The 24,027-nt window shown below is 34.3% G+C and overlaps 1 protein-coding gene across 6 annotated transcripts in view; it reads left to right on the forward strand.

Moving 5' to 3' along the window:
- Window positions 1-23,903, forward strand: part of LOC136029950 (zinc finger protein 271-like) — an 80,312-nt gene extending 56,409 nt beyond the window's left edge. For 4 of the 6 annotated variants that reach the window (XM_065708494.1, XM_065708497.1, XM_065708493.1 and 1 more), the window contains 7 exons: window positions 6,494-6,628; window positions 6,852-6,986; window positions 7,210-7,326; window positions 8,412-8,546; window positions 15,234-15,389; window positions 18,078-18,233; window positions 21,391-23,903. In XM_065708494.1, the coding sequence (XP_065564566.1) occupies window positions 6,494-6,628; window positions 6,852-6,986; window positions 7,210-7,326; window positions 8,412-8,546; window positions 15,234-15,389; window positions 18,078-18,233; window positions 21,391-22,379 (1,823 nt within the window). In that variant the 3' untranslated portion in view covers window positions 22,380-23,903. The remainder of the gene's footprint in view (window positions 1-6,493; window positions 6,629-6,851; window positions 6,987-7,209; window positions 7,327-8,411; window positions 8,547-15,233; window positions 15,390-18,077; window positions 18,234-21,390) is intronic. The other 2 variants (XM_065708496.1, XM_065708499.1) reach the window with 2 other exon arrangements.
- Window positions 23,904-24,027: the final 124 nt, after the last annotated feature.

The raw sequence follows: 24,027 nt of genomic DNA on the forward strand, positions 1-24,027 counted from the left end.
TTAACGAAAATGACACCATCAGATTCAGCGCATCAGAGAACCCTACTGTAAAAGTTTCAAGCTCCTATCTACAAATATGTGGAATTTTGTATTTTTTGCCAGAAGACAAATCACGGGTGCGTGTTTATTTGTTTTTTTTTCCAGGGGTCATCGTATCGACCAAGTGGTCCTAGAATGTCGCAAAGGGGCTCATTCTAACGGAAATGAAAAGTTCTAGTGCCCTTTTTAAGTGACCAAAAAAATTGGAGGGTATCTAGGCCCCCTCCCACGCTCATTTTTTCCCAAAGTCAACGGATAAAAATTTTGAGATAGCCATTTTGTTCAGCATAGTCGAAAACCATAATAACTATGTCTTTGGGGATGACTTACTCCCCCACAATCCCTGGGGGAGGGGCTGCAAGTTACAAACTTTGACCAGTGTTTACATATAGTAATGGTTATTGGGAAGTGTACAGACGTTTTCAGGGGGATTTTATTTTGTTTGGGGGTGGGGCTGGGGAGAGGGGGCTATGATGGAGGATCTTTCCTTGGAGGAATCTGTCATGGGGGAAGAAAAATTCAATGAAAAGGGCGCAGGATTTTCTAGCATTACTATAAGAAAACAATGAAAAATAAACATGAAAATGTTTTTTCAAATGAAAGGAAGGAGTAGCATTGAAACTTAAAACGAACAGAGATTATTACGCATATGAGGGGTTCTAAAAATACTTTAGCATAAAGAGCGAGGTATTTAGGAGGAGATAAATACCTCGCTCTTTATGCTAAAGTATTTTTAGTATTTTCAACTATTTATTCTACGGCCTTTCTGATTCAGGGGTCATTCTTAAAGAATTGGGACAAAACTTACAATTTAGTGTAAAGAGCGAGATATTAACGATGGTACAAACCCCTTCGTATACACAATAAAAATATAAGATTATGAAAGTTTGTTACGTAAGTTAATTCTTAAGTTACGTATATTTTTTACTAATAAAAACGTTCGTTAAAAATTAAAAGTTCTAGTTGCCTTTTTAAGTAACCGAAAAATTGGAGGGCAACTAGACCCCCTTCTCCACCCCTTATTTCTCAAAATCGTCTGATCAAAACTAAGAGAAAGCCATTTAGCCAAAAAAAGAATTAATATACAAATTTCATTTTAATAATTTATGTGCTGAGAGGCAAAACCAAACATGCATTAATTCAAAAACTTTCAGAAATTAAATAAAAAAACTAATTTTTTTAGCTGAAAGTAAGGAGCGACATTAAAACTTAAAACGAACAGAAATTACTCCGTATATGAAATGGGTTGTCCCCTCCGCAATCCCTCGCTCTTTACGCTAAAGTTTGACTCTTTGCCACAATTCTACTTTCTAAAACAATTAAAAACTTTAGCGCAAAGAGCGAGGGATTGCGGAGGGAAAACCCATTTCATATACGGAGTAATTTCTGTTCGTTTTAAGTTTTAATGTCGCTCCTTACTTTCAGCTAAAAAAATTAATTTTTTTTTTATTTAATCAACTTAGCCTTGAGCCTAACAATCTTCGATTGGAGTATGCAGTAGCAAAAAGTCGCGCAAAAAATGGTGAATTCTATATAATTTTATTCATTCCTACATTTCCGTGCTCTTTGGCTAGCGTATTGTAATTTGTGCTACAAAATAAAACTAAGTCCTATGATGGGTGTATTTTACAGTGGTCTTTTGTTCGACGTTCTCATTAAATAAGATTATTCATCCCTCTCATTTCAGGTCCTATAAGGGTGTCAAAATCCTTAAGAAACAATTTCAGTTGCCCAGAAATTGGTCCGATTAATGAACAGAAATTAGTCCGACATTTTTAAGTATTTTAAATTAATTATATTTATAATTATATAAATTATACCCCATTAATTATACCTTATTAATTATATACAAAGCTAGGAAAGTGGAGGTAACTGACGAATCTTTATTTTTGGTTTTCAAAGGTTTCGCCCTATCGTTTACTTTAGAGCACCCCGGGTGAATGTTACTACTGTTAGTACTAATACTACTGCTCACAACTCACCGCAGCACTAAGTCGCTTCAGGCCGAAACCACTATGTACGCTTCTCCTCCTTCCCAATCTATTCAAAGACTCCCTCTTTACGCCCTCCCAGGAAGTTTCCTTTCCCTTAAATCTTTCTTTATGACATCCTCCCACCTCAGCTGTAGAAGACCTGCTTTCCGTTTAACCCTAAACGGTTGGTTAAAAAGGATAATTTTCGGCAGTCTGTCATCCTTCCTCCACAGAACGTGCCCTAGCCATCTCAACCTTTCTCTCATTATCGCCCTAGGAAGTAATATTTAACCATGCTTTTCGCACAGCCCACTGTTTAAAATACGGTTAGTCAGCTGGGTACCCAGAACAATCTGTGGGCAATTTCTCTCGAAAACATCTAGCAAATCTTCATCCGCTTTTCGGAGTGCCTATGCTTCAGAACCATGTTTGACCACTGTCATCACTGTAGCTTCCAATATTCTAATCTTGGTTTGCAAACTTATTATCTTATTCTTCAATTTGTTTTTTAACTGTGAGAAAAACACCCTAAGTCCTGGCTATTCTACTTTTAACATCTTCACTGCTCCCACCGTCTTTACTAATAATAATACCAAGGTAAATGAAGCTGTCCACTTGATGAATCTTTTCGTAACCCAACGTCACATTTTCTTCTTCACTTATTCCTAGCATAAGCGACTTAGTCTTCTTAACATAAACTTTCAAACCTGTTCTAGCACCCTCAACTTACAAAACCTTTAAAAATTCATTCATTTTGCTCATACTTTCATCTAGGATGCTTAAATCATCAGTATAATCTTAGTCCAAAAGAGTTTTTCCTCCCCATTTAACTCCGTCTTCTCCCATTGTCTTTCCTGTGCTCCGTAAGACAAAGTCCGTCAAAATAATCCATAAAAAGGGGGATAGAACACAACCCTGCTGAACTCCTGATTTAATACAAAACCATCAACTAACCTAATTTCCTACCTTAACCGCGGCATTGTTATTCTCGTGTATAGGATCAATTACTTCAATGTATTTGTCTGGTATACCATACAAGAATGAGACCTTTGCTAAAGCTCTTCTATCAGCAGAATCGAACGCTTGCTCATAACCTATAAAACCGAGGACCCAAGGTGTTTGATAACTCTGGCAATTCTAAATTAACCTAAGAATGAAAACTTGGTCGACGCATCTTCTACCCTATTTGAAGGCGCACCGTTCTGCTCTTATGTAGTCTACGGTATTTCTCAGTCTAAAAAGTACCATATTACTAAGTAATTTGCTACCAAGTGATACCAGGCTACTCGTAAAAATAATTTTTCTATGGGAGTAAAAAGGGAAGGTGAAATTCAAAACAAACAAAAATTGTTGCTTCGCAGTTTATGCAACATTGCATTATGGATATAAATAAACTGAGGCTTCACATTTGTCAAAATTTGTGGAATTCTGAAAAACTAGCGCTTTGCCGAAAACACAAAAGCAACGCAACGAAACGTCATTAGGAGTAGAAAACATGTGGCCTGCAGAAAATGAAAGACTCATTTTTGAGGCCTTAAATAGTCTTTCACCGGCCTTGAAATTAGTAAATTTTAGTACACAGTTTCGATTCTTTTAAAACTTCAAGTTCGATCAGTTTTCGTTAAAGCGCTAGTTTTTCAGAGTTCTAATGATGCTATTTATCACTTTATGATGGTGCTATCAAGGAGAATTTATAAAGAGCACAGGATGTAAGCTTTTAAAGGAAACCTTAAACACCTTTCTATGATGGTGCAGTACTACACTAGTTCTGTTAGTCAGTAGACGATCTATGAAAAATATTTACAGGGTTCAGAATTGGGAATATAGAAGAGGGGGATTGTAAACCCCAAGCATAGGGTTTTCAACCCTGAGGATTTTGATAGGACTGTTTTCCTTCTTCCCGGCCTTTACATTCTATAAATGGTACCCAAAGTAGTCAAGCCATAAAATATCAATTAGGCATAAATATTAGCTTTAGGCTTTATTAACATTACAACAAAGAGAAAATATTTAAAATATGATATGTTTTCAGTAAAGCGTAAATGACGCTTTGACCTTTGGAACGCTTAGAGGGTTAATGCTACTCTTGTTTGTGGTAATTTCCGTTCTTTTAAGTTTGTCTTGATTGTTCGTTCCTTTTGGGTTTATTTTATTCACTGATAGTGATTTCTGTTCGTTTTAAGGTTTTCTGTTGGTATTCGGTTTAATATAGCTCTTTACTTTTCTTTGAAAATTCAATTTTTGAAAAAAAATTAGTCATTATATGTTCGTTCTTAATTGGTGCTGTATTTTTGATTTGCTTATTAAAATAATGGAGACAATATTGTGTTCGGTTTCTCTGTTTAGATTTTAAGAATTAAGACATTGTCTTCCTATATCTGTTTTAGACAAAATCTGACAACAAATTTCAATTACATTTTTAAGAGATTGGCAGAGGGAATACTATTCAAATAAATGTTGGACAATTCACTTAATTTTTGAGGTTCTTTAGGGCTGAAGCCATCCTAACTCCTACCATGTTAAAACCTTAAAAAAAATGGAAGAATCTTTTAGTGTTATATTTCGTTTTCACCGCTTGTTTCTTTGAATAAACGTATTTTGAGCTCATTAAAAAACAGTCGTAATTTTTAGCTTGAAAAATAAACTAAAAAAAAGCATCAAAAAATCAATGCATCAAGATTTTTTTTATCCCGTCGAGGCTCCCTTAAATAGATATATTTATTCCAACAAAAACAAATATACATACAATACTAATAATCAGAGAAACAACCAACATATTGGTAAGGCTCTATGGTCGGGAATGAAACGAAAAAAGAAAAAGAGGCGGAAAGGAAAGACGGAAACAAAAAAGGAGAAAGAGACGAAAAAACATACACACAATAACATCAGCAAAAACATTTAACATCAAACAACTTTCTTCAAGGCTCTATGGCCGCAACTGCGAGTAGAAAGTGTGAGACGAAACATTAGACAATAACATAAGAAAAAAAAATACAATAAAGACAACTTAAAACTCAAATAACCATCCGTGACTAACCTCTGAAAATTCCGTCCAGCGCAAATTGCTTTACGCAATTACCAAACCAACCCAAAATTCCAACTAGGACTAGAGATGTCAACCGAACGTGGACGCTAAAGAAATAATTATAAATATAAAATAAATAAAGATAAATTAACCAGAGTTAGTTGCTCCTGAAATACTGCAGATACGCATTTTTGGAAACGTGGCTGTAGACAGTGGCTTTGATTGACGAATTTTAAAGATATTTAAAAATTTTGCAATATACCCTTTTAACAACCTGGAAAGACATAGTGTTTGTTGATTTAACTCAGCATTCTCTTGATATCTCAACTTAATACCCTTTGCCTCTCCTGAAGTATTGCATATACGGCCTTTTGACAGTATCGATGCACATAGTGTTTTCTTACTTGGTTCAACCTCCACCTCAGCGTGCTCTGTAACTTTTAACTCAATACCCTTAGCCCTTCCCAATATATATATAGATAGACCATTTTGAAAGCTTAGATGTATAGTGTCTTTTGATATTTTTCAACATGTCCTGAAAGTCCCAAATTAGCGTCCTTAGGCATTCATAACTTCGAAGACCACACTGCTTTTCCATGACGAAAGTAAAACAGTTCAAAATAGGGATGAAACCTTTTAAATGACAGTGAATATATATAGAAATTATTTAACTGGATATTTCGAACACATATACAGCGTTCATCATCAGCAGTTTTACTGCTGATGATATTTATGCAATATAGTTACTGTCAATTAAAAGGTTTCATCCCTATTTTGAACTGTTTTACTTTCCTTAGGCATTCGGGAGACATTCTAATCATGAATTGAGAAATTGAGGGTTTTTTCGTTGAAATTGAAGCATTAACTTGAATACTAGTTTCGGAATGTCAGTGACCTAGTAATACTAAAGATTTTTTGTTATGTTTCTATGAATGAGTAATACATATTCGCCAAGTTTGTATGCAATATATGAATGAGTAATATATAAAGTCAATAATTCCTCGTTTTAAAGAATCTTCCAATCCAGGTTTGTGTGCTTGCGTCTTGAATGGTGCTCTTTTGATGCTGAAACACTTTCATATAGATGAAAGCGTGGGTATATATATTTTTTTGTTGCAAGTTTCCTACTATCAATAAATTTTCATTTGACATTTTTCAAACTAGTTTCAAATTTGCTCAGTAAACTACTAGAAACATTATTTTTTTTAGAAAAAGTGGTTTAACATTCCTTTTTCTATCAAAGAAATGGCAAATCCATAGCTGAAAAGAGAGAAAAAACCAAAGTAAGAGAGCTTTATTCCTATAACTGAACTCCATTTGTTGTTTATATGAACTCCATTTAATCTTCATATTTTGTTGAATTTTCACAGAGTTTCCTTAATTTTAGGTCCTGTTAGCTCTTAAAGGTTCTTTAATTAATTTTATCAAATTCTCATGAAATTGGCTTCTCTTTCAGAAATTAAAGATGAGTTTCCCGAAACAGCTAGCTCAAACATGTCATTGAATCAAAACGATGCTCAAATGGAGATGCTTTCATCCCCTTCTCTTCAACCTAAATCTGAGTTTGGCCTTTTCCATCAGCAGAAACATGGTAAATTTTGTATACCTCTTGACACTGAGTGCGTTTCAGCGCTTCCTTTTACTGCTGAAACAAACTCAGTCACAATCCAGCTTTGTATGCTTGCGTCTTAAATGGTGCTCTTTTCATATTTTGTTGAATTTTCACAGAGTTTCCTTAATTTTAGGTCCTGTTAGCTCTTAAAGGTTCTTTAACTAATTTTATCAAATTCTCATGAAATTGGCTTCTCTTTCAGAAATTAAAGATGAGTTTCCCGAAACAGCTAGCTCAAACATGTCATTGAATCAAAACGATGCTCAAATGGAGATGCTTTCATCCCCTTCTCTTCAACCTAAATCTGAGTTTGGCCTTTTCCATCAGCAGAAACATGGTAAATTTTGTATACCTCTTGACACTGAGTGCGTTTCAGCGCTTCCTTTTACTGCTGAAACAAACTCAGTCACAATCCAGCTTTGTATGCTTGCGTCTTAAATGGTGCTCTTTTCATATTTTGTTGAATTTTCACAGAGTTTCCTTAATTTTAGGTCCTGTTAGCTCTTAAAGGTTCTTTAACTAATTTTATCAAATTCTCATGAAATTGGCTTCTCTTTCAGAAATTAAAGATGAGTTTCCCGAAACAGCTAGCTCAAACATGTCATTGAATCAAAATGATGCTCCAATGGAGATGCTTTCATCCCCTTCTCTACAACCTAAATTTTGTATACCTCTTGGTAAATTTTGTATAACTCTTGACACTGAGTGCGTTTCAGCGCTTCCTTTTACTGCTGAAACAAACTCGTTATATGGATAAAAGCGTGGGTATATATATAATTTTTTGTTGCAAATTTCCTTCTATCAATAAATTTACATTTGACATTTTTCAAACTGGTTTCAAATTTCTATTTTGTCACAACCTTTAATTCTATTCTCTTTTCGTAGCCTGCTCATTAAACTACTAGAAACATTGTGTTTTTTTTTAGAAAAAGTGGCTTTACTTTCCTTTTTTCATAAAAAAAATGGCAAATCTATAGCTGAAAAGAGAGAAAACTGATTCCTATAACTGAACTCTATTTGTCACAACCTTTAATTCTATTCTCTTTTCGTAGCCTGCTCATTAAACTACTAGAAACATTGTGTTTTTTTTAAAAAAAAGTGGCTTTACTTTCCTTTTTTCATAAAAAAAATGGCAAATCTATAGCTGAAAGAGAGAAAACTGATTCCTATAACTGAACTCTATTTGTCACAACCTTTAATTCTATTCTCTTTTCGTAGCCTGCTCATTAAACTACTAGAAACATTGTGTTTTTTTTTAGAAAAAGTGGCTTTACTTTCCTTTTTTCATAAAAAAAATGGCAAATCTATAGCTGAAAAGAGAGAAAACTGATTTCTATAACTGAACTCTATTTGTCACAACCTTTAATTCTATTCTCTTTTCGTAGCCTGCTCATTAAACTACTAGAAACATTGTGTTTTTTTTAAAAAAAAGTGGCTTTACTTTCCTTTTTTCATAAAAAAAATGGCAAATCTATAGCTGAAAAGAGAGAAAACTGATTCCTATAACTGAACTCTATTTGTTGTTTTTTTAAAAAAAAGTGGCTTTACTTTCCTTTTTTCATAAAAAAAATGGCAAATCTATAGCTGAAAAGAGAGAAAACTGATTCCTATAACTGAACTCTATTTGTTGTTTATATGAACTCCATTTAACCTTCATATTTTGTTAAATTTTCACAGAGTTTCCTTAATTTTAGTTCCTGTTTGCTCTTAAGGTTATTGAATTAATTTTATCAAATTCTACTGAAATTTGCTTCTCTTTCAGAAATTAAAGATGAGTTCCCCGAAACAGCTGGCCCAACCATATCACTGAATCAAAATGATGCTCCGATGGAGACGCTTTCATCTCCTTCTCTACAACCTAAATCCGAGTTTGGCCTTTTCCATCAAGAAAAACATGGTAAATTTTGCATCAAAAAATTCGTGGTAACGAACTATAGTAAGGAGCGACCCGGTTCGTTGTAACCAAAACTCTAAAAGATTGAATTTTGATATCAATAGCTACATCAAAAGAATTGCATTTTCATGCTGATATTAAGTATACAAGTTTGATCAAGTTTAGTCTTACGCATCAAAAGGTACGAGCCTGAGAAAATTTGCCTTATTTTAGAAAATAAGGGTAAACAACTTTTAAAAGTCATAGAATCTTTACGAAAATCACACCATCAGATTCAGCGTATCAGAGAACATTGTAATAGAAATTTCAAGCTCCTATCTACAAATATGTGGAATTTTGTATTTTTTGCCAGAAGGCAGATCACGGATGCATGTTTATTTATTTATTTTTCCCAGGTTTGATCATATCGACCCAGTGGTTCTAGAATCTTGCTAGAGGGCTCGTTTTAACGGAAATTCGAAGTTTTTGTGCTCTTTTTAAGTGACCAAAAAATTGGAGGGCACCTAGGCCCACTCCCACGCTAATTATGTCACCGAAGTCAAAATTCTGAGATAGCCATTTTATTCAGCGTAGTAAAAAAACCTTATAACTATGTCTTTGGGTACGACTTACTCCCCCACAGTCCCCGTGGGAGGGGCCACAAGTTACAAACTTTGACCAGTGCTTACATATAGTAATGGTTATTTAGAAGTGTACAGACGTTTTCAGGGGGATTTTTAGGTTATTGGGGGTTGATAAGAGGGGGATATGTTGGGGGAACTTTCCTTGGAGGAATTTGTCACGGGGGAAGAAAATTTTCATGAAGGAATCGCAAGATTTTCTAGCATTATTGAAAAAAAAACAATGAAAAAATAAATATGAAAAATTTTTTTCAACTGAAAGTAAAGAGAAGCATTAAAACTTAAAACGAACAGAAATTGTTGCGCATATGATGGGCTCAACTCCTTCTAATACCTCGCTCTTTACGATAAAAGTATTTTTTGTAATTTCAACTATTTATTCTACGGCTTTTGTGATTCAGGGTTCATCCTAAGAAACTGGGACAAAATTTAAGTTTTACTGTAAAGAGCGAGGTACTGACGAGGGGTGAACCCCTTTATATACGTAATAAAAACAGGACGATACAGAAGTTCGTTACCTAAGATAATTTGTAAGTTACGTATATCTTTTACTAATAAAAACATTCGTAAAAAATTTAAAGTTCTAGTTGCCTTTTTAAGTAACCAAAAAATTGGAGGGCAACTAGACCTCCTCTCCCTCTCCTTTTTTTTCTCAAAATCATTTGATCAAAACTATGAGAAAGCCATTTAGCCAAAAAAAAATAAAAAATATGCAAATTTTGTTTTAATTATTCATTTGCGGAAAGCCAAAAGCAAAACATGCGTTGATTCAAAAACGTTCAGAAATTAAGTAAGAAAACAAGGTTTTTTAACGGAAAGTAAGGAGCGACATTAAAACATAAAACGAACAGAAATTACTTCGTATATGAAAGGGGCTGCTTCCGCATCAACGCCCCACTCTTTGCGCTAAAGTTTTTTACTGTTTTAAAAAGTAGAGTTAAGAGAGAGTCAAACTTTAGCGTAAACAGTGGGGCGTTGATGAGGCAGTAGCCCCTTTTCATACACGAAATAATTTCTGTTCGTTTTAATTTTTAATGTCACTCCTTCCTTTCCATTAAAAAAAAACTTTTTTTTCTGCCTATTGAAATTGAGTGCGTTTCAGCGCTTCCTTGTACTGCTGAAACTCACTCAGTGTAAGTAAACCCTAGACTTGGGTAGTTTCTTAGCAAAGATTTGTTAGTGCTGATTCAACAAAATATTGTAAGTATAACATGAACTTGATTCTATTTTTAGCAAGGGTTTGATAGCAACAATTTTACAGAATTCAAAGAGTAGCTGGATCTTAGCAAGATTTTCCTTAAATACAATTAAATTGAATAATCGTGGGCATCAAGTCATGGCTAATTGTAAAAAAAGCCAAGACAGATAGTCGAACTGAGTCAAAGGCAATTCTGGCATTAATCCACCCTTTATTAGGATTGTGTAAAAATGATGTTAGTTTAGAAAGGAAGACTTAACTAAAAAATTAATGTTCCGGAGTATTTAAGAAAAAATTAATGCTATTTAAATGTTCACAAAAAAACATGAATACACTTACAAAAGAGTTTTTTTCTAAAATTTATGTTTTGAAATTTATAAAAAAAATGGATATTTGTACTAGTGTTGTCTGGAAATCTATCAGAGAGGATGGCCAGGTTTGGACCAACCGTGAAGTTAACTATTGGTTAGTGTCTTAGCTTTACCTTTTGTGGATTAGAAAATAACCCACACTTTTGGGGATTTGAAAGGAGGAAGAGGGGAATTTACTGAATTGTTATCCTTAAGATATCTAACAAAAGAAATTTTTGAATCTTAACTGAAATATTCAGAAGGTTTCACTGGTGCTTTTTGATACTCGAAAGGCAAATGAGGCTTATTTGAAGTGACTCTTTCAGGAATTAATTTTAAAAAAAATTTCCACGAGATAAATTTTTCAAAGCAAAGAAAAGAGCTCTATTTAGCCAAAAAATGAACAGAAATAAAGTCAAATGATCTTCCAAGCTTAAACTTACCGCAAAACCATTATCAATAGGTAAATAACTCTCAAAACGAACAGAAATTACAATTAATAGCCGAATCAAGCTCAAAACGAGCTGAAATTAACATGAGTAGGGCTAATAAACCTCATGCCCTCTCAAGAACAGAACATAATTTAAGCTTTAATTAAAAAAAACCGTGGATTGTCAATTTAATTGACATATACTGATATTTATTCCTTAAAGTTTCGATAATTTTTCTATTTATGAATGTATAAAAAGTGAAAATATTTGAAATTTGTTTGGTTTTTATTGAAGTGCAAATTATTGACATAGCTGCTGGACCGTTCTACTATGCTGAACAAAATATGTGTCTAAAATTGGAAAATGAAATTGGAAAAAAAATTGGAAAAAGTTTGAAAAATGAGTTGGGCTCGAGAGAAAGGTTGCATGCCCTGCAAGCTCTTTTGACTTAGAGAGAACTAGAATTTTTAATTTTGGATCGAAATAGCACCTTTACAAGTTTCGAAGATATTTCTAGTAATTATAGAGTCGTGCTACCCATGATAATGCTTGTATTTCCTTTTGAAAAAACCTGCATGCAATACAATTTTTCGTTTACACCCTCCTCCTCCCAAAAAAATCCTTTAAAATTTCAGCTTTATAGCCTTAGGCATAGTTGTAATAGTAATCACATTTATAGTATTGATATTGCTAGTATTGAATAGCGGTTACACTACCAGCATTAGTAGAATTTACATTTTACCTTTTGATAAGTAGAACAACCCTCTCATCAAGTTGCAACTTAATAAGTAGATAAGTAGAACAACCCTTGATAAGTAGAACAACCCTCTCATCAAGTTGCAACTTAATACAGTTAGCATTGTTATGACATTGCCGATATGTCCTTTTGATAGCCTGTGTCTTTATATACTTCTTGAAATTTTCATCTCAATGCTCTTAACCTTAAAAGTAGTTGCTATTGAAATAGTAGTAATAAATGTAGCAGTAACAGTAGCATTAGCAGTAGTGTGCACATATTACCTTTTGGTGAGACGATCTTCCTATTTAAGCATTCTCTGAAAGTTCCAACTTGACAAAGCAAAGCAATATTTGGAGAAAAAATTATCTTCACATATTGCTATATAGCTATGTTACATATTGCTACATATTGCTAAGTTAGACCCTTAAGGGTAAGTTGTGGGGGATATTGAAGTAGCCAGAAGGCACGATGTGTAAACTTTTAATACTACCACTGCAGTTGCTGTAACTAATGACGCTAAGGATATTGAGGTGAAATTTTTAGAACAAGTTTAGGAGGAGTTTCAATTATACAAAAAAAAACTAATTATACGAAAAGTTTCTCCACCATACAAATAGCAACCCAAACTATGGATTCTTATAGAAATAAAATTTAAAAAACAAGTTTTTTCAACTGAAAGTAAGGAGCAGCATTAAAACTTAAAACGAACAGAAATTATCACGTGTGTGAAGGGGATTATCCCCTCTTCAACACCTCGCTCTTTACGCTAAAGTTTCTTAGTACTTTTAAAAAAAGCTTCCTATTGTTCTAGTTAAACAACTCTTGTGTTTCAGGAGTTGTTCTTAAAGAATTAGGACAAAATTCAAACTTTGGCGTAAAGAGCGAAGTCTTAAGGAGAGGGCAATCCCCTTCATACACGTAATAATTTCTGTGCGTTTTAAGTGTTAACGTTGCTTCTTCCTTTCAGTTGAAAAAACTTGTTTTTCTTTAAAAGCTAATTTCTAATCGTGTCTGCGTAATGCCAGGAAATCTGACCCCATCTCCTCCGAAAAATCCCCCCCCCCACGGAAGTATCCTCCTGACAATTCGATCTCGGTGAAAATTTACCTCGGAAAATTACCCTTAACAAATCCACGCGTAAAATTGTGACGGAAAAGAGAAAGCAAGACATTTAAAAAGAATTTCTGGCAATTTCCCCCAGTGTATAATTTCCCCTGACAAGTTCACCCCCTGGAAACTTCCCACGCCATAGAAAATTCTCCGTTGAAAACCCCCTAGCAAATAATTCACCCCCTCCACCCGAAAATGTATCATACTTCACAATAACAAATACTGTGTGTGAAAAATGTGTAAATTTTATTACTTAAGGCCCTTTCCCCTGGGGCTGTGGTGGGGCCTTGGGTCTTTCAGCTATGATGAGCAAAATGGCTATCTCAAAATTTTGATCGCACGGATTTGGGAAAAAAGGGGTAAGAAGGAGGCTTCAATCTTTTTTTTCACTTAAAAAAGGGACTAGAAAATTTTCTTTCCGTTCTTATGAGTCCTCTCACAATATTCTAGCACCACTTGGTCGATACAATCACCCCTGAAAAAGCAAACAAAAAAGAATAAAAAAAAAGAAAAGCTCAAACAAATAAACACTCATCCATGATCTTTCTTCAGGCAAAAAAAAAAATTTACAAAATTCCACATTTTCGCACATAGGAGCTTGAAAACAATATAGTAGGGTTTTCTGATGCGCTGAACCTGATGGTGTGATTTTCCCCTCAATACTGAAAATAGAGCAGTCTGGTAATGACAGTGGTTGCTAGTTGTAGCAGTATTAGTAGCATGAGAATATTGCCCTTTGATCATATCCCTTACCATTTCCTGAAATTTCCAAATTAACATACTCAGTTATTTGTGTTTTACACCCATTTGACAATCCAAATACACGTAACGTGTTTTGATTTAGTTCAACAAGCCCCTCAACATTCTCTGAAAGTCTCATCTGAGTGTCTTCTTAGAAAGTAAGGTTCAAACATGCATACATTTCTCAATAAGATGTACTGTGTGTAAACAGCTGACATCCCCAAATACACAATTACTGGACTTTTCAACAAGACTGAACAAAAAAGATCTATTAAAATTTTGATGAGATAGGTTTTGGGGAAGGTTAGGCTTGGTGTGGCTGATTGCCCTCCATCAATTTTTGACCCTTAAAAAGGGCACTAAAACTTCGGACTTTCAATCAAATGACCTCCATCCGATCCAAAGCTTGAACTACCACCCATTCCATAAAACCTTATGTGCCCCGAGGCATAACGACATTGTTGCATGATTTTTGGACTATTGGTAACAAAATGGCTATCTCAAAATTTTAATTGAATGCGTTTTGGGAAAAGAGGATGTCAGGGAGGGGGACTAGTTTCTCTCCGTCATGTTTGACCATTAAACGTGAACTACAAATATACATTTAAAATTAAATGAGCCTCTTCTAAAGTTCACACGACTACCTCTTTTATAAAAACCTTATATGTCCCTGGGGCATAAATCACAACCCTTACCTCCAGACTCCGGGAGATTGTGTCACACCCTCTGCCCCACTCCCCTACCGGTGCCCATGAGAGGGACTAGAGACAATCCATGTGCAAATAGAGAACCATTTAAGTTTTTATTATGATGTATTACAATGACTATCAAAGTAATTGATGCACAATTAGCCATTGTGGTTTGATACTTAAGTGTCTGCCTTGCGTCATTTTGATGGACTTTAAAGTGGGCACTTCGGCGGGCAGAGGAGGATCTGCTAGATGTGTCCCAGAAGAATTACCTACAGATGGTTTTGGATATCTTTTGACTGACCGTATTTCATATAGTAAGTTGTGGGAAAATGCGGTTATATCCCACTTTCTAGGGCTATAATGAGAAAAAAGTTGAGATGGTAAGGACACATTTTGTGGATAAAGGATGACAGATTGCCAAAGATTGTCCTTTTCAGCCGTCAATCAAAAGCAAAATGAAAAGCAGGTCATCCCCAAATGGGTTGAGAGGAAATCGTAGGAAAAAAACTTAAAGAAATTTGAACTTCTTGAAAGGGTATAAAGATGGAAGCTTTATACGCAACCGGCTTAATTCTAGTTTCTTTAAATTACTTTACAAAAAATATACTTTTTTAGAATAAATATAGGTTCACACTCAGGATATATCCTTGCTAGATTTTTTGATTGACTTTAATACTGATTTTTATAATTTTCTTTCTGTGTTATGACTTCATGGTTTTGTTTTTCCCTATTGATCTTCAGAAACCCGTAATCTGTTTGGTAATCTTTTGAGATTTTTCCATTTGATTTCTCGATTATTTTTTTTTTAGAGGTAGAAGATATGTTCCCAGGTGATGGTTTCTTAGGAACGGCAGACAATACATCATGGCCAAAGAATGAAGGCATTTTTACCAACATTTCCCAGAATCTATCCGTACAGGTTAAGCTTGAATCGGACTCATCGGAAAATGAACCCTTTGTTGATGGTATGTTTTAAATGTGTAAACAATATCATAATAGAGATGTATCTGACCCAAAATAGGTTTAGGCTTATTAGAAATTATTATTAGAAAATCTAAATTAGAAGTTATAATAAAAAACTGTTAAGTTACTACTTTAGAGGAATTGAAGTATCATGAAAACGTTACTTTTTGTTGTAAAACTACATCGTTTATTGGAATAAAAAAAAAAATCACAACGTACAATAATCCCAATAAAAAAATTTCACAGGCTTAAAAAATATGGTTAATCTCGATTTGAAGATCTTAAGTATGTGACGATTTCAGAAAATTTCACATGTCAGACCAGGAATAAAACGCCTGAAAGTATGAGTGGTTCTTAATTCACTAGAGTTGTAACAAAAAAGAATGTTTGTTCAAAATACATTTGTTTTAAGTAATGTGTAAGCAATATTTTAGCCTTCAGGGAAATTTGGGAGGTGTGTAGTTCATCCCTATTTGTAGTTAAATAAAAACAAGTTTTTAACTGAAAGTAAGGAGCAACATTAAAACTTAAAACGACAGATATTCTTCCGTACAATAGGGGGATGGCCCCCTCCTCATCCCCTCGCTCTTCATGCTAAGGCTCTTCCATTTGTAGAGTTTTAGTATTTATGTTGTTCTGTGTTTTTTTCTTTCTTTTTCCTTGTAATCCGATTTTCTTTGTGTTTATTAGCGGGTTATAAATAAATTATTATTCTTATTAAAATGGCTTATGTGAATTTGAGGTTGTTTTGAAATATAACTTAAAATCCTATATGAAGAATACAACAAAGGCTAGAATCCCAATAGCAAGTAAATGGAAAATTGTAATAATAAAAAATAAAATAAAAATATCGTGACCGGATTCATCAGGAAAACACATAATATGAATCTAAATCCCTTATACCTTTGAAATTTGATGAAAATATCCATGGGCACACATTTTACTGGTTTAAAATTTTTCGCGAATCGGGAGAATTTCTGATCGTTTCAGAAAGATCTTGCTGTTTTTCGTTCTATAAGCTTGTTGCCTATATCTCAAGAGAATTTTTAGGACCCAAGGCAAAACAAAACTCTTTTCGCAGGTCACATTTGAATGGTCTCTCACCTGTAAATGTTTTACCACATACTCCGCATTCATAGGATTTCTCATCACTATGAACTTTCAAGTGGCTAGTTAAAATATTGATCTTACTAAAACTCCTGTAGCATATATTATATTTATATGGTCTTTCATCAGAATGAATAATCTTATGAGATGTCAAAGACCTCTTCAATGAAAACCTTCTTGATTAATGAATAAAAAGAGTGGATAAATTGAGATATTTAGGTATCTACATTGACTCAAGTCTGTCTTTCAAGGCGCATATTAATAAACTTGAGGCAACAGTGTCCAGGAATCTCGGCTGTTTGCATAGACTAAAGTTCCTGTTTCCTTACCAAATAATGAGAAAATTATATTTTTCATTAGTGGAATGCTATTTTCAATATTGCCCGACCGTTTGGATGTTGACATTCCGTTCACATTTACGATGACTCCAAATTGTCCAAAACAAGGCAATAAGAATCCTGGACCTTTTTTTTAACGCACCCTAGGAAGGTAAAAGAATTATCTGAAACTGAAATGTAATTTTTATTTCTTTATATTCTTCATTTGCAACAAATTTTTCACCTTAATATAGGCATATGGTTTTTAGAAATCCAACGTAGGGATAATTTTTTCTCTAAAATGAAACTCTTAGTTGAAAATAAACATAGCCATTTATCAAGAGCAAGGAATAAGTTTCTTTTTCCTTTTATTAAAAATGAGAGATCAAGACTAAGTTTAAGATATCAACTTCCTGAGATTGCCAATAAATATAAACCACTTGATTTAATTAAAAAAAAAGGTTAAAAGGTAAAGGATACAGCATTAGACTTTACAGTCCGTACCGGCGGTGCTGATCTCCGTTTCTTGGCCCTTCAGCCAGGAAGTGCAATGGGGGGTTGGGGGCCAGCCATCCTGTGCTTTCGCACACCCTTCCTGTTTACCTTCCCCAGATTTCCCCAGGTACCCATTTAGAGCTGGGTCGACTTTGGCTAAACTTACAGATTCACGCCACTCACCCCCGTCCCAAACTGAAGAATTGGGTACACTGGGATTCGAACCCGCGTCCTCTCAGACAAGGGATCCCGAATCCCTTGTCTGATTTAATTAGTGAGTCACCATCACTCTATACATATAAAAAGAAATTGAAAGAGATAGTTCTTTCCGCCTATAATAGTGGGGATTGAATGTAAAGTGATTTATTTATAATTTAGTTTATAAGTCCCATCCGTGTCTACATGAGTCGGTGTTTTTTCCCGCTTCTTCTTCTCTCTCTCTTTCTTTCTTTTTTATGTACTCTGTGTGAGTTATTGAGGTGTAATCCCTTCTTCTTTTTTCTCTCTCTATTATTAAAGGAGGCAAAACGAGTTGCCTCCCCCTCTCCTTTGTGCAAGGTTTATGTGTGTCGTTCCTTGTTTAATAAAGCCAAGTCCAAGTCCATTGACTAGATTTTTTGATTGACCGCAATATTTATTTTTATAAAAAAATTTCTATGATATGACTTCATGGTTTTCTTTTTCCCTATTGGTCCTAAAAAATCTGTAATCTGTTTGGTATTATATTTCAAGATTTCTCGTTTGATTTCTTGTTTTTTTTTTGTTTTTTAGAGGTAGAAGATATGTTCCCAGTTTACGGTTTCTTAGGAACTGCAGGTAATACATCATGGCCGAAGAATGAAGGCAGTTCTACGAACATTTTCCAGAATCAGTCCCTACAGGTTAAGCTTGAATCGTGCTCATCGGAAAATGAACCCTTTGTTGATGGTATGTTTTAAATGTGTAAACAATCTCATAATACAGATGTTTCTGACCCAAAATAGGTTTAGGCTAATTAGAAATTATTATTAGAAAATATAAATTAAAAGTTATGTTAAAAAACTTATAAGTTACTACTTTAGCGAAATTGAAGTATCATGAAAACGTTACTTTTTATTGTAAAACTACATCGTTCATTGGGATAAAAAAAAATCACAACGTACAACAATTCCGATAAACAAATTTCACAGGCTTAAAAAATATGGTTATTTTTGATTTGAAGAACTGAAGTATTTGAAAATTTCAGAATATTTCGAATGTCAGACCAGGATTAAATCGCCTGAAAGTATGAGTGGTTCTGAATTCACTAAAGTTCAAAATACATTTGTTCTAAGTAATGTGTAAGTGATATTTTAGCCTTCAGGGAAATTTGGGAGATGTGTAGTTTACCCTGATTTGTAGTTAAATGAAAACAAGTTTTAACTGAAACTTCTCCCTCATCATCCACTCGCTATTCACGCTAAGGCTCTTCCAATTGTAGAGTTTTAATATTTATATTGTTTTTTACTTTTTTCTTGTATTTATAGTTTATATTATAAATATATATAGTTAGGTCCAATTATTCTGTATATTTTGTAGTAAGAATTGTTTTCTAACGTCACACTGACCAAGTACCCCCCCCCCCTTAACGTTCAAATATATAGCCCAAATTATATATATATATATATATATATATATATATATATATATATATATATATATATATATATATATATATATATATATATATATATATATATATTCTTTATGGTTGATTGTGTATGTCCATGTTGTTTGACCTATGTGACTGTATGGATGAGTAGGATTAAGGCCTCATTCAAGTGCTGATCTACATTAATCACTAATGCAGGGAAACAGTCTTCCTTTTCTTCTTCTGTCTTCCTTTTTTTTATGAGATTGTGCTGTTGCATTGGTGATTTCTCTTTTCATTATATATATATATATATATATATATATATATATATATATATATATATATATATATATATATATATATATATATATATATATATATACTTCGCGCCACCCCAACACCTAGTTGGTGGGGGCGCTTAGTGCCCCCCCCAAGCCTCCCCGCGCGGGTAAGTCGTTACGCGCCATTGTAGTTGTGTCCCTATGTCCCACCTGTGATATATATATATATATATATATATATATATATATATATATATATATATATATATATATATATATATATATATATATATATATATATATATATATATATATATATATACATATGTTTTTAACTACGTAAAACTTGCGAATATACAACATTCTTTGCTGTCCTATTGTCTCTGCATATAAATAGATTGTCAGGTTTACCGACTCTTGAACATGCAACATATAATGGTCCATGGGAAAACAATCCGTATTCAGATCTATACCTCATGATTTTAATGATTGCCCTTGAGCTTTGTTGATGGTGATTGCTAATCGACCATACCCTGTGTCGCCGTTGTCATTTATATATCCCCCTGTGCCCCCCCGGCGTCCCCGTTGTAGTTGTGTCCCGTTCGTCATTTATATTCCCTATGTCCCGGTCGTCATTTGTGTCCCGGTGTCCCAGTCTGTGATTTCTCTTTGAGTGTCCCGGGCGTCATTTATAATCCTTGTGTCCCGGTCGTCATTTGTGTTCCGGTGTCCCGGTTTGTATATACATTCGTTTTTGAATTGGTCTTTTTTTTAGTTTTTTACCTTTTTCTTAGTTTTTTTAGTTTTACCTCATGATTCTAATGATTGCTCTTGAGCTTTGTTGATGGTGATTGCTAATCGAACATTCCCTGTGTCCCCGCCGTCATTTATATGTCCCCCTGTGCCCCCCGGCGTTCCCGTTGTAGTTGTGTCCCAGTCGTCATTTATATTCCCTGTGTCCCGGTCGTCATTTATATTCCCTGTGTCCCGGTCGTCATTTGTATCCCGGTCTGTATATACATTCGTTTTGGAAATGGTATATGATGAAATAAATTTTTGTATTTTTCCCCTTTTTTTCTTTTTAGTTTTTTTTTGGTTTTTACTTTTTTTAGTTTTTTTTCTTTTTAATTTGATTTCATTTTTATTTTTTTAGTTTTGTTTTTCTCCTTTATTTTTCATTTTTTTTTCCTTTTTTTCTTTTTTAGTTTTTTTAGTTTTTTTTTTATTAGTTTTTAGTTTTTTTTTTCTTTTTAGTTTTTTTTTACTTATTTCCTGGTCGTCATTTATACTCCCTGTGTCCCGGTCGTCATTTGTGTCCCGGTGCTTTGTTGATGGTGATTGCTAATCGAACATTCCTTGTGCCCCGGTCGCTTTCTCTTTGAGTGTCCCGGTCGTCATTTATATTCCCTATGTGCCGGTGTCCCGGTCGTCATTTGCGTTCCGATGTCCCGGTCTGTAATTTCGTCAGTCGAAAACATGACGTCACTCGACCACACACACACAGACAACTTATTTTTATATATATATATATATATATATATATATATATATATATATATATATATATATATATATATATATATATATTCCATATATATTCTATTATGCCACTTCTCTTTGTCTTGTCTCACGCTAAACTGAAAGAAACTAGCGAAAAAGAAACGGTTCTTTAATGCTTTAACGAACAACTTGATCAATAGGGAGTTTATCATACAAGTATCGAAATCTTTGCCCAGGAAAGAGGAGGGAGGGAGGGAGCGACAAAGCGAGAAATAGGGGAGAGAGGGAGAGAGAGAAAGAGAGGGAGAGAGAGAGAGAGAGGGAGAGAGAGAGAGAGAGAGAAAGAGAGTAAGATATAGACAGAACAAGAGAGAGGGAAAGAGAACGGAAGGAGAGGGAGTTGACAGGAGTGAAAGACTCTTTATCTCCCTCCCTTCATCCCTCTTTCTGCCTCTCCTAGACCGGTAATTATTTTGTACTTGTTTTTCAGTTTTGATCAAAGAGATATCTTAATTTTTGCTACGCAATAGAGATAGTGGTGCTCTTTACTTGATTCTCCTTTTTTTGAAAGTTCAATTGCACGCAGATGAAACTAGAGAAATGGCATCAAAAAACTGAATGGTTTAAATGTCACGAAAATTGTTAGAAGTAGGACATCTCAGACAAAAACTAAATTTTTTCCCTCTTTTAGATATAAAAAATTCACCGATGTCTATCAAAAATCAACCCTTGGAAGAGAGAGGAATCTCCCAGGAGCCTTCTTCAATTAGGTATATCAAATTGAAAATAGACCCCCCTGTAGTGTCGCCCAAAGCTAGTTCATTGTCAGAACAACAGGCGATTACGTGTCCAAAAGCCATTCTTCAAGTGGAAAAAATATCAAAACAATTTATTAAAGATACCAGAAATGCAATCTGGCGTTGTCGCTTTTGTGATCAAGTCGAAAATTCGTCGCTAATATTGGATCTTCACCAAAGCACAGAGTGTGAACAACTGTCGCAAATCCAGTGCAAATTATGCTTTTCTATATTTAGTAATTATTCAACTTTCGTTGTGCATTATATAGAGCACAAACTGGGAGAAAAAAGACAATGCCCGATATGTTTACATGAAGGAATCAGTGATATTAGACAGCACTTGCTTTCGTACGGTCATTTGTCGCAATCAAGCACAAAAAAGTATAGATGCTATATTTGTGGTAAAAATTTTTCTACTAATAAAGCAATGATCAGTCACAGAAAAACACATTTAAAACCACATAAGTGTGAAGTATGTGAAAAAAGGTTTTCGTCGAAGAATTCTTTGACATGTCATAAGAGAATTCACTCTGGTGAAAGACCATATAAATGTAAGATATGTAACAAGACGTTTAATAAGATCAATATTTTAACCAGCCACTTGAAAGTTCATAGTGATGAAAAATCTTATGAATGCGGAATATGTGGTAAAACATTTACCTACAAGCGTACATTGTCTAAGCATAAGAGGATCCATACAGGTGAGAGACCATTCAAATGTGACTTTTGCGAAAAGAGTTTTGCTTTGCCTTGGATCCTAAAAATTCACTTGAGATTGCACACTGGAGAGAAGCCTTTTAAGTGTGATTTGTGCAATAAAGCCTACATTTGTTCCTCATCTTTGTACTTCCATAAAAAAAGCCATAACAGCAAGTCTTTATGAAACCTATTCTCTTTTTTAGTGTCCCAAACCGTCGAAATCGAAAACTTAATTTATGCTAAAACTTGATTCACTATAGAGGCTTTTCTATTATGAAATCCTCCTTTAAAGATATTCCTCACTTTCTGCGTTTTATTAGGGAATGATGTCCGCTTTAATTAATTGAAACGAAACCGACAAACTTCTGTGTTTTATTTTGAAATGATTCCTTCCCAGTTCAATTAAGTTGAGGAACGATAAGAATTTTAAACTGCAGCATAAATTTAAACGTGCATACACGCGTGTCTTAAACCACCATTTCGTCAAAAGGATATGTTTGTGTTTTTATTCTCTTTAGTGTTTATTTTTCTTAATAAATGCATGTCCAGGTCATTTATTAAAAGAGTTCAAAAGATTAAAAATACAATTGATCGGACTTGTGACGAAATGTTAACATGGTAAATTGTTAATCTTGGGATTATTTCACTATTCTAACAGATGAGATTACTGATATGTCACGGATCCAAAAACTCAATTGGCATAGAGGAGAGAAAACATATGAGTTAAAAATTAAAGAAGAATTTCAACGCTGCATTAAAACGCCCAATGGAAGTGCACACTTCATAGTGGTAGTATCATCAGCTCGTTCAAACCTCAGAGACCGACCCGAGCCTGCTGAGTTTAACTGTCAGATGCATTAAGAGTTCTCTGCGAAGGCTTTCACCCATAACCTGCCTGCAGTTTTTCCAGTCATTGACTGGACGGCAAGAAATACTTGAGTGAGTGTTTAATGGTTGAACCAAAAGTGTTGATTAGGTTAGGTTTAGATTAACTAGCCCCGAAACGTAGCCCGATAAACACTACCATACTACCGAGTCTGCTGAAAAATGCTATCGAAGGTCTATGTTTCATTATTGTCCATTTTCTTATTCCTTGAGATCAATTTAAGCAATGAAAACAGAAGCGTCCATAGAGTCCTAAGGAGATGCTGATTTCAAGTGTAGATGCCTTAATAAGTGTGGCTACTTATATTTCAACACTTCCAGAATAGGAAGTATAATTGTAAATTTAACTATTTAATAACCAGCTAGCGCTTGCTACCTACCAACTTCAGGTAATAAACTTCAATTTGGATAGAGCTGTTTCTTATATCCATGGTCTACTTGCCTTTTTTCGAGTCATCGAGTGGACGGCAAGCAGGATTTTGACAGACAATTTGATAACTGTACCAGAATTATTATAATCGTCAGGGTTGAGCTCAAAAAACCCCTAAAAGTCAGAAAGTGCTCACAAAAACTATCCTGCCAAGCCTGGTCGAGATTACTACCGAAGGTCTATCATTCCTTATCTCTTGTCTCATGCCTTCAGCATACGCTCTATGAAGTTCAATGCAAATGAATTTCAAAAGTTCGGCATTGGAAAAGACACCCGATTGGTTGAAAATGATCGCATGTCATCACTTTCAACCATTCTATGGCCTTTCAAACTGAAGTAAAATTATATTGGTTTTATTTAAATTTAAATAAACTACAATAGCTTGAACTGTCAGTATGCGGTTATTCTGGGTTAGATTAGGAACAATGTGACTTATTCTAGGAATGATTTAGATTCCTCTTATTGGCTTGGTCGCCACACCATGACCTGATTTGCCAGTATCAAGTTTCTTCAAAAT

This window comes from Artemia franciscana, chromosome 8, assembly GCF_032884065.1.
Source record: "Artemia franciscana chromosome 8, ASM3288406v1, whole genome shotgun sequence".
NCBI lineage: Eukaryota > Metazoa > Arthropoda > Branchiopoda > Anostraca > Artemiidae > Artemia > Artemia franciscana.